This window comes from Dysidea avara, chromosome 3, assembly GCF_963678975.1.
Source record: "Dysidea avara chromosome 3, odDysAvar1.4, whole genome shotgun sequence".
Lineage (NCBI taxonomy): Eukaryota > Metazoa > Porifera > Demospongiae > Dictyoceratida > Dysideidae > Dysidea > Dysidea avara.
Window position 1 is genome coordinate 35,573,053 of NC_089274.1, and position 12,125 is coordinate 35,585,177.

Consider the following 12,125-nt stretch of genomic DNA (forward strand, 5'->3'; position numbering starts at 1 on the left):
CTCTAATAAAACAGTCAGTGTGATGATTGTTCTATTAGAGTTACTGACTGCTCTATTAGAGTATATCGATCTTATTTTGCAATTGTCATTTTCCAGCAAGAATTTATACTATCGTACAAATATTTAACCTATTATGCTGGCATTATGCTCAATGCTTTTAGGTACCTATTATGCTCAAAATTATGCCAGCATAATCGGCGGGTCCTTAATTATTCCTCACAGTATAATTAGAGTAAACTTGATAATTAATTGGTCTAACACTGGATTACTTTTGTAAATTTGTTATCAAGACACACGGTAGTGTGTCGTGCGGCCCAAGAAGCTGGCGCGCAACACCCGTGAGTATATTGAAAGGAAGAAAGAAAACGCAATTTTTGCACCTCCATAGCTCTGTGCTGCCTTGATAAAACAAGACGATTTTTGCTGTGGACACTCCCTCCACCTTCAACACTCCACATTCCAAATTTGAGCGAAATTGCTTCAAGCGTTCCCGAGATATGCGACTTCACAAATTGGCTTAGTTGCTTCGTTTTTTTTCTTCTGATTTTTCTTCCTCTTTTCGCACACTTACAAAAACTGCTATAAAACACAAACGCAATATCAGATTGCCATGACATTTGGCACACTGAAGGGGGTATAACGGCGCATCACTGTACCAACTTTGGCTAGAATACGATAAACAGGAAAAGAGTTATGAGTGATTATTCACGAAAAATAACACCAATATGTTGTCACGCCTACAGGGTAAACCGCGTATGGGAAGAAGCTGAAACTCGGTGGGTGAATAGGTTAACTATTGAACCTTAAACCTTTTGCAGTTTGAAAGAAATCGAGCTAAAAACCAGGAAGATACCACGAAAAAACCAACAGTGTGTAACAATTACGCAATTGAGATTAGCTAATAAAAAACTACTACTTGCCACGCCTACCAGATAAACCGCTTGGGGTAATGCTTTGAAAATTGCTGTATAGATGGAGTTATCATCTTAGAAACGCTCTTCAAAGGCGTAGAAGAATCAGACTTAAAGCCAGGGAGTTATAACACGAAATCCAACTTGGTGTAGCAAGTGCGAGATCGAGATACTCTAATAGAGCAGTCATCCTAATAGAGCAGTCACCCTGAAGAGAATTCAAGAGATCAGCTAGAAACAAGTAACCTGTATAGAGATCAGCTACAAACAAGTTACCCTGTAGAGAGATCAGCTACAAACAATTAACCCTGTAGAGAGATCAGCTAAAAGAAGTTACCTTGTGGGGAGTTCATGCAACTATGGAAAGAGATAGTTCAGCTAGAAGAAATCACCTTGTAGAGTTCAGCTACAAAGAAACTACCATGTAGAAAGTTCAGTTACAAACAAATCGCCCTGTAGAGAGATCAATAGAAGAAATTACCTTGTAGATAGTTCAGCTACAGACAAATCTCCCTGTAGAGAGATCAGCTAGAAGAAGTTTCCTTGTAGAGAGTTCAGCTACAAACAAATCACCCTCTAGAAAAATCAGCTAGAAGAAGTCACCATGTAGAGAGTTCAGCTACAAACTAGTGACCTTGTAGAGACATCAGCTAAAAGAAGTTACCTTATAGAGAGATCAGCTACAGAGAAACCATCATGTAGAGAGTTCAGCTACAAACAAAACTCCCTGTAGAGAGATCAGCTAGAAGAAATTACCTTGTAGAGAGTTCAGCTACTAAGAAACCACCATGTAGAGAGTTCAGCTGCAAAGAAATCACCTATAGAGAGTTTGGCTACAAACAAATCTCCCTGTAGAGAGATCAGCTAGAAGATCAGCTAGAAGAAGTTTCCTTGTAGAGAGTTCAGCTACAAACAAATCATCCAGTAGAAAGATCAGCTAGAAGAAGTTACCTTGTGGAGAATTCAGCTACAAAGAAACCATCATGTAGAGAGTTCAGCTGCAAACAAATCACCTGTAGAGAGTTCAGCTACAAACAAAACTCCCTGTAGAGAGATCAGCTTGAAGAAATTACCTTGTAGAGTGTTCAGCTACAAAGAAACCACCATGTAGAGAGTTCAGCTGCAAAGAAATCACCTGTAGAGAGTTCAGCTACAAACAAATCTCCCTGTAGAGAGATCAGCTAGAAGAAGTTTCCTTGTAGAGAGTTCAGCTACAAACAAATCACCTAGTAGAAAGATCAGCTAGAAGAAGTTACCTTGTAGAGAGTTCAGCTACAAAGAAACCATCATGTAGAGAGTTCAGCTGCAAACAAATCACCTGTAGAGAGTTCAGCTACAAACAAAACTCCCTGTAGAGAGATCAGCTAGAAGAAATTACCTTGTAGAGAGTTCAGCTACAAACAAATCACCTGTAGAGAGTTTGGTTACAAACAAATCTCTCTGTAGAGAGATCAGCTAGAAGAAGTTTCCTTGTAGAGAGTTCAGCTACAAACAAATCACCTTGTAGAAAGATCAGCTAGAAGAAGTTACCTTGTGGAGAGTTCAGCTACAAAGAAACCATCATGTAGAGAGTTCAGCTGCAAACAAATCACCTGTAGAGAGTTCAGCTACAAACAAATCTCCCTGTAGAGAGATCAGCTAGAAGAAATTACCTTGTAGAGAGTTAGTTACAAAGAAACCACCATGTAGAGAGTTCAGCTTCAAAGAAATCACCCTGTAGAAAATTCAGCCACAAACAAATTGCCCTGTAGAAAGATCAGTTAGAAGTTACCTTGTAGAGAGTTCAGCTACAAAGAAACCATTCTGTAAAGAGCTCAGCTGCAAACAAATCACCTGCACAGAATTCAGCTACAAACAAATCACCCTGTAGAGAGATCAGCTAGAAGAAGTTACCTTGTAGATAGTTCAGCTACAAACAAATCACCCTATAGAGAGATCAGCTAGAAGAAGTTACCTTGTAGATTGTTCAGCTACAAACAATTTACCCTGTAGAGAGAGCAGCAAGAAGAAGTCACCTTGTAGAGTGTTCAGTTACAAAGAAACCACCATGGAGAGTTCTGTAATAAATATATGTATTATATATATATATATATAATTTGTACATTTACTGATAAAATCAGAAATATTTAAAGTACATCTGCTTCATCTTTTCTTCTTCCTGTGGTAAAGAAAAAAAGTCCCAAAGCCGCTATGGCCGGCTTTGGGGTATACAAATACAAAAAGAAATGAAATCTAATCCAAAACAGCCAAGCTGTAAAAAAAACAGTGCGGCCCTCAAAAAGGCTATGGTGAAAAAAGATGTGAAATCCAAGGTGGAGGCCAAGAAATGGCTGTGATGGTAGATTAATGGTAAAAATTTTAATAACGGCAATTTAGATGAATTTTTTGCCAAGACCAAGCGGCACAAAAATTCGCCTAAATTGTTGTTATTTAAATTTTTACCATTTATCTACCATCACAGCCATTTCTTGGCCGCCACCTTGGACTTCACATTTTTTTTCACCATAGCCTTTCTGAGGGCCGCACTGTTTTTTTACAGCTTGGCTGTTTTGGATTAGATTATATTATCTACACAGCCAAAAATGCTTTGGTGAAGTTTCAGCTTTAATGCTGAGAACCTTTGGAGTTACAGAGCTACACAGTAGTAAATTACGTATGAATGCAGTGATGTATGTACGGAGTTGAGACTTGTACAATGGTATTCACCATGAACAAGTGAATCCATAAGATCAACTTGTCATTGCTCTTTGCCATCAATAAAGAGAAAATAGTGAAAAACATCAATATAGCATACTTACACATCTTTCCGATGTAATGTAGCATGTACTGTAAAATTTGGTTAATACTATTACATAAATGTATATTTGACCATATACACATTTGTATGTACGTACTTTTGTGTTCACCGTAGTCAACAATATCCACTTGGTTCTTTCTTGATCTTCTCATCCACACCATTACCACCACCAACACTACAATAATGACTATAGCCATTACAACTCCTCCTATTATTCCTCCAATAACAGCTCCTGATGATCCTCCTGATGAACCTGACGATTCATCAGTTGACCCTAATTATCAGTAAAAATAAATAAAATATAATGGTAAAGAATTATACTTGTACATATGTAACCTTCACTATTAACCATTGATGCCCACTGCCATCATAATATGGTGGCATAGCACCCATAGAATAAAAAAATTGTCTCACTAAAACCTGTGTCGTGCATTTCATAGCAAGATTCACTAGTACTGAAGCAGACACACCCATAGAGGTTCCATTTCTGGAATAATTGGATCCTTCCTGACTAGTGCACTTTTATTATGCAATAGCACAAAGTGTTTCCTTTTCATAATAGGAGAGGTAAACCATTCTTTGAGTTGAAAAGTATTATTTGATAATAAAGAAAGTATTATCCATCAATAGAGACAGGTAGAGTTGACAGTCAGCTACTTTATTCCAGATGTAGTATGGTGGACACATGCATGCACAATGGGACAAATCAGCTGTGGAATTCTGTGAAAACTAAATTTTTAGTAATGACACACTGTAAAGACAGTATGAAAGTTGAGTGGACATCAAGCAATTTGCTTAGACATTTAAATTGTTGTTATGTCTCCTTTCTTGCATGTGTTTCTGCCATCTTAGGTGTTTGTTTCAAACATTGGCAGGGTCAGTTATTTCCCAATGACTCAGATCATGCAGTGAATGCATGCTACTTGAAGAAGGTGAAGTCGAGCAATGGTGTTAAGCCTGGTTTCCTAGTTACAGCTAGTTGTTAAAATATTAGTATACAAAGCAGGTAGCAGCACGCAAACATCCATATAAAATTTTCCACACTTTCACACCTTTGGCCTTTGATAGTGAGCCAAGTGCATGAGAATTGTAGGGCATGTGGGTGGGACCACTGATATGCTAGAAAATATAATCGCAAATAGCATACAATCATTGTGTGATCTGAGTCATTTGGTAATTATAGCCAGATATGGAAACATCCCTAGTATGGGGCATACAGGGGTGTCAGTTGCTCCCAAGTAAATTTGTACACCCTGTCGAACAGGTCAGTGTTTGATTGTTTGATAGCGATTTAAAAATTTATTTTATTTTTATTTTATTTTATTTTATTTAGGACTCGAGGATATTTCTATACGAGTAGGGTTGATTGGATAGTGTCTGCTTGATACTTAGCATTATTTGGAAAGTGATCGGCAATCTGACTCTCTGTGGGGAGCCCAATGCTTGAGACTTTTTTAATGCCACGTACAACTAGCTGAAGTCGAGGTGTGAGTTGCTTACTGAAAGATATACTTTGATAGTGGTGCAAGAGATGTTGACCTCAGCTAGGATGTGTGACAAATAGAATTACTGTTGATTCTGATGATGGCATTTGGGAGGTCCTAGATGTTCGCAGAAATGGATGTACTTTTTCTTTCCTGCAGAGTACATTGTTATAGATGATGAGGTTAGTTTTTTGAGCAAGGAAGTGATCAGCCTTGCTGCGGAGATCGGCTAAATGTGCGACATCCAGGGTAGTGGCACACATCTACAGAAGATGATGGTGGTAAACGATAAGGATAACAACATGATTACAGTGCTTGTGGATATGTGGGCAGTTGCAATACATACAGCTTGGAGCAAACACGCCAGTATGAGATTCTTGGTCAACATGCCAGGCATGCATGTACCAGTGTGAAATATACATATAAGCAACTAGGCCAGTGAAATAAATAGGGCCCTGTCACATTTGCAATGTGCATGACATATATCCCATAAATATTATGAGTAGGCTCATGCATGCCCCCACACACGTTATTTGTACAAATTACATATACAGCTATATATAGAAATAAAATAGTACATGGATACCAAGTGCACTAGCAACATAGGTCCTGTTTGAAAAAATGTGGTGTATTCAGTGCGGCGTAATGCAGTTGTGACTAGTAGCAGAGGTTACTGGGGCATCTGGATGACTTGGAGAGTCGGAGGAACTGAGGTGACATCTAGTCGAGCTGTCTTAGCGACACAATTCGAGCAAGGCAAAGTGGAATTGGCGGTTGGTAAGCAAGTGGCTGTTGGCTGTGAGACGAGGAATTGTTGAAGCTTGTTTCTTGACAGCCGGTCTGATGCTGTGTTTTAGACTCCCGGAAGGTGTGAAACTGTGATGTGAATGTCATAGTGGGCTGTGAAAAACAAAACCCGAGATATCTGAGAAAGTGCATCATTATGATGTCTTTAGATGTACCTTTCCAAATGGGCTCCACAAGGCCAAGATTGTCACAAAAGAGCTGTACCCTTTTTCTACTCAGGAATCTGCCCCATACTGAACAGCTGAAGATGATAGCAACAAGTTCCTTGGCCGTTATGGTAATTGGCTTCCACTCAGGGGGCCAGGGGGGAACTGGAAGCATTGATCTCCAAATCGTGCACCACAGCCCCATGTGCCAGAGGCATCTTCCGTATCCGGTAATCCAACAAAGTTTCCTGAGAGTGGTACAGAAAACTGATGCCATTTCGGGATGTAATGAACAGCGTAAGTCGGATTTGAACTCAGTGGTAAGTCTGATCCGGTGAGACAACTTCTTTACCTTATTTATTATTTTTAAAGCAAGTGTTAATGGCCGACTCTGCTGCAGTTAATGTGCACTTGCAACTGAACTGCAGAAAACCACCTCATGATGTCTAGCCCTCATATGTTGTTACACCTATGCCTTTATTAACGTAATATGGAGAGCTGTTGATTTGGAGCTCCACTGGTAAATAGTAACTGTTGATTGGTGATGATGACAGATGTGAGGAGCTAACAATATTATGTATAGCTGGTAAAGTATTGTCATTTGTTGTTCATAATGTTTGTTTTTGTTTTTGTAGAAGGGGTACAACCTGAACACTTAGTGAAGCATGATGAAATTAACACAATTTGCATGCTTGACAACCATGAGGGTTTGAACTATTCTCAGCTAACTAAAGTATTCAGCAAGTAAATATTACAGTGGTGGACAGTTAATAGGTTTATCACAGTATGTATGTGTGTCTGCATCACCTTTTGTTTAACTGTGTAATAATACAAATAGACTGTAACACAACATAATACCGTACCATGGCTATGCTGTTACTGTGTAGACTTTGTGAGCATGTGTAATGTAATGTTGAATGGTATAGCTGGTGTAACGCTATGATCAGAATTCTGTTACTTTATTTTTTTATTTTTAAATTAATTGTATTTTAAAACAGATGTTGATGGCTGACTCTGCTGCCATTAATGTGCACTTGCAACTGAATCCCAGAAAACCACCTCCTGGTCATAACACAATTAGAATTTGAAACTAGCATGGTACTGTTAATCGCAGAAAATACTTTTCAAATATTTCTAAAATTTTCCTTGTAATTCAAGGTTTATCGTATCCCTTAACGGGTGGGAATTTTACCTATAATGCTGTGTTTCAGTGCTTAATTTTTAATCTGCCGAATACACCCGTAAGGGAAACTTCGGTCACATATGTCTTTGCTATTACTTACAATCACTACTGTGTGGCAAAGGATGATAATAGCATGACCTTGCAATGGGAAATAGGCAGAAAAAACTCCAGCTGTGGACCATTGCATTGTTATACAGGAAATAAACTACTGAAGTAACTACTACAGTAGTAAAGAATGACTACATGAATTCTAGGTTAGCAACTCTGCGGCCAATAATGTTTGGCAAACAAGACATCCAAGATAATTATCACAAGAAACTTTAGTTTAGGTTGGTTAGAGGCCAAGTGATATCAATAGTTTACTATCAAGATGTGTAATCACTTTAGATCTTGTAATAAAATGTTTGGTAAGTAAGCTGCATTGACTACCACCCAGCACTACTTATCATTTAAATTGGTTCTAATTGTCTACACAGAATGAAAATCATTTTTTTTGCATAAAGTTAGCATGTTATCTGCAGACGGTGATTGCTGGGACTAAGCACACTAACGGTATACCTGGGGGTTTACATCTAACCATTCAATTAGGTTTCTATGATCATGTAGCCCCAATGGACAATTACTCAAACCCACAATTAGTACAATAAGCATGACTGATTATTTAAACCCACAATCGATTATTTTATGCCACCATGTGGCAATGCTATATCTCTAGGGATGGCAGTTCTAAGTTTACACAGGTAAGTGTGTGTACTTATTTGTTTTAATCTGCCTGTATCCTGGGGTTACCATTCTAGCAAGTGACTCAGGCTATCTACATTAGGAATTTGCTAGAAAATATGCTAGGGTACCCATAACAATTAATACCCTTTTACGAAAATAAACACATTGCATCATGGTAAAAGTAGGCATTATTTCAACACTAACTTACGTATGTATGGAGCCCTCGTAGGGGGAGACACTCGTTGTTGTCTTTCATTAATGAATGGAAGTCACCTCTTCCTTTGGCTGCCGTTCTGAGTTTATTTGCCTGTCTGGTGGGATGTTGGTCATTGATAACAAATCAATTCATTGCCGATCCATTTAGTCACTCTCGCTCTACTATCCTTCTGGTGGACGCCTTAACTATCAGCCACCTGTTGACGTGTCTCCAGTGTTCTGGTAGCGATGTCATCCTGAAGTCACTGCTATCGATTTCAGTAAAGCATGCGGTCTGTTGATTCTTCATGAATAACTATCGCTGTCAGCAGGTCGGCACTAATTTCACTGAGGCACTTAGTTGCCAGGTCGCAACTGAGTCACTCTCTTGCTCTGGAGGCTGTGTCAGCAAGTCGATGTCTCTTGCACCTCTAATTTTACAGCGTCTCCGCGACTTTCGTGAATAGCACTCCCTATCTGGCCTTGAGTCTCACAAGAGGTCATGCCAGTGACAGCTGTGGTCGTCGTTGGGGTGGTGGCAGCAATGGTAGGGGATGCAGCGGTGGTGATGATCCGCCCGACGTAGACGCCACGGTGGTAATAGTGGTTAATCCTCCCGACGTCAATCCAGAGGGTGGTGCCCGAATAGCTGCTATGATTGCGGGGATGTCATTCGTTGTTAAGGGGCGAGGCATAACTCACTGAGGAGTGTAAAGCAGGACGTATTCTTGGACCTTTCCAACACCCACCCCTCCCAAACTTTCGCACTTCTGGCTTAGGCCTTGTGCCTAAACATGACGGAGGGTGGCGAATTATTTATCACTTATCGGCACCGCAAAATTTTAGTGTGACAAGATCAATGCACCCATTAAGATGTCGAAAGTGGAAGGCCCTTCCACCACCTTAACATTTTTAGGAATTCAGTTAGACACAGTTACTATGGAAGCTAGCATAACACCTGAAAAGAAACTAGATCTCCTTCATGAACTTCATTGGATGACCCATAAAGATAGCTGCACTAAAAAGGAGCTGCTTTCAGTCATCGATAAACTATCATTTTGCTGCAAAGTTCTCCCTGCGGGTAGAATGTTTCTCCGTAGAATGATCGACCTGAGCAATACGGTGAAAAAACGTAATCATCACATCCCTTTAACCACTGAAGCACAACTGGATATCCAATGGTGGATTAACTACTTACCCAAATGGTCAGGGAAAAGCCTCATCCTGAAAAATGAATGGACACCATCACCAACACTGCACCTCTATACAGACGCCTCAGGATCATGTGGCTGGGGGGCATACTGGTCGGGCAGATGGCTGCAAGCTTGTTGGATGCCTGCCCAGCAACAGATGGATATCACCTGGAAGGAAATGTTTGCCATAGTATCTGCTGTACAAGCATGGGGCTCATTCTGGCCGCGTCGTAAAATCCTATTTCACTGCGACAACAAATCAGTTGTGGACATCTGGGACAAGGGGTCAACCCGTGCTGCACACACTATGGCCTTAGTAAGACTGTTATACTTTTGTGCAGTGCACCACCAATTGAATGTATGTCCCCGGTGTTTGTAATGATATCGCAGATGCATTATCTCGTTTTCAGATGGACCGGTTCTGGAAACTAGCCCCAACAGCCAACCCGAGGCCGGACAGCACCCCTGCATGGCCGACACAGACCTTCATGCGAGCCTCCTGCAATACCGGTATCATGGAGTTGCCCAATCAACACGCCGTACGTACAGTGCAGGCCTCACAAAGTTCCACGCCTTTTGTGACCAGTACAATCTCCACACCCACCCAGCATCTTCTCTAACGCTACAATACTTCTGTGTACATGAAGCTCGCCACATCTCTTATAAGACCATTAAAGTGTACTTGGCAGCTATTCGCCTTGACCATATTGAGAACGGTTATCAAGATCCTACACGAGATAACCTCCTGCAACTAGTCTGTAGAGGCATTCGTCGTCATCAGGGCGATAACCAGCGGAACAGATTACCAATTACCCTCAACATCCTACGCACTTTAAAGGAGCAGCTCCGCCAGTCCTCTTACACATTCCAAGAAAAGCTTATGCTGTGGTCAGCATTCACTATAGCCTTTTATGGCTTCTTCAGAGCAAGTGAATATGTTAACCTCCGCTGGGATGATGTAACTAATGATGAAGAACAAATGTCAATTACCCTACACCAATCAAAGACCGATCCATTCAGACGAGGCCACACTGTACACATTTTTAAAACTACTTCATCTACCTGCCCACTTAAGGCACTCAAACAATATAAGGATTCTGTCACCAGCACACCACCTAATGCCTTTCTATATCACGCTGGCAGGTTTACTCCATTGTCCCGTCCAGCAGTCACTAGAGTAATTCGACAGCTCCTTTCACAGGCTGGTCTTAATTACATGGACTATGCATCACATAGCTTTAGAAATAGGTGCTGCTACCACTGCAGCAGCTGCCGGCCTTCCAACATGGATGATTAAAAGCCTTGGACGCTGGTCAAGCAACGCTTACTTGTCTTATATTTACTGCCAACCATCAAGAACTCCAGCCATTCACCGATTATTAGCTCATACGGACGCATCCAACCAACCAGAATGGGACCCAGACTGTATGCATTGACACATTAACCAGCTAAACTGACACACCATATGCTAGTACTTGTTAACATAAATGTACATTCTGTTAACCACTGCTTATCCAATGTTAAAATAATATTTATTGCGGATGGATGGTGCATGCTGCCCACTGCACTGAGAGTGCTGCTGCGTGCATGTTATTAGTGCTGGTGCGTACATGTTATTATTGCACAGAGTGTGCTGCTGCGTACATGTTATGATTGCACTGAAAGTGTTGCTGCGTGCATGTTGTTTGCTGTACTGAGAGTGCTGCTGCGTGCGTGCATGTGTGCTGTTTGCTGTACCGAGAGTGCAGCTGCGTGCCTGTTATTTGCCGGCTGTACCAAGAGTGCCGCTGCGTGCTTGTTATCTGCTGTTCTAAGAATGCCACCGCGTGCATGTTACTTGCTGCTTTGAATTGAGGTCCTGTTGCATGAGTGTCGTGGCTGTTATTGCATGATAGCTATTGCTAACTGTTACATAAATGTTCATGGCTGCTCATACTGGAGAGCACTGACGCATGCTGCTGCATAACTTTCACCATTACCGCAGTTAATGTTATTCAAGACAAGTTTGGTTTGTTGCTTCTACATGTGAATGCATGTGCTTCAACTGCGGCTCGGTACCTGCTGACCTGCGATCCCGTGACCCCCTCAGTTGCCCAGTTATCACCCAAATTAGACCACTAAACTGGCTTCTTTGTTTAGCTACTTGGTAGGCTTGACTAGAGTGAATTGTCGCATGTGCATGATTCAATATTACAGGTACATTTAAAAGGGAGGATTGGATGGTGGCCTGACTGTATTGTATGCATAGCTCGGGGGTGGATGGTTGGAAAGGGACAGGCCGCCATCCTGCTTTCTCTCTTTGCTTAATAACGGAGGTAATCGTACATAGTTTGCTGGTAAGGTGAGCCTTTCTTGTGTATTGATACCATTGTGATTAATAATCATGTATGTGTGTAGCTTGTCATACCTAGTGTGTGATATTTGGTGCATGTCAACTAGTACAACCGCCTTAAGGTTGGCGTGGGGCTGGCTGATAATGTATAATTGCTCGGGGGCGGTTGGGTGGCATGCGGGCAGCCCCATGCCCGTTCCATAAGGCGGTTGGAAAGAAGTACTGGTAAGATTGTTAATTTTCCTTATACATCCTTGTTTGGACTAGTGAACCAATGCATACCGCAAGAATGGTGCTGGCTAGACATAATGCACACCCCAACTATCAATTAATGGAAAATGTTGTTGCCATTTC

The 12,125-nt window shown here is 41.1% G+C and overlaps 1 protein-coding gene across 1 annotated transcript in view; it reads right to left on the reverse strand.

The window, feature by feature from the left end:
- LOC136250836 (uncharacterized) overlaps nucleotides 1-12,125 on the reverse strand; it is a 118,318-nt gene that overhangs the window by 17,913 nt on the left and 88,280 nt on the right. Inside the window, exon 10 of the mRNA XM_066043161.1 lies at nucleotides 3,806-3,982. Within this exon, the coding sequence (XP_065899233.1) occupies nucleotides 3,806-3,982 (177 nt within the window). The remainder of the gene's footprint in view (nucleotides 1-3,805; nucleotides 3,983-12,125) is intronic.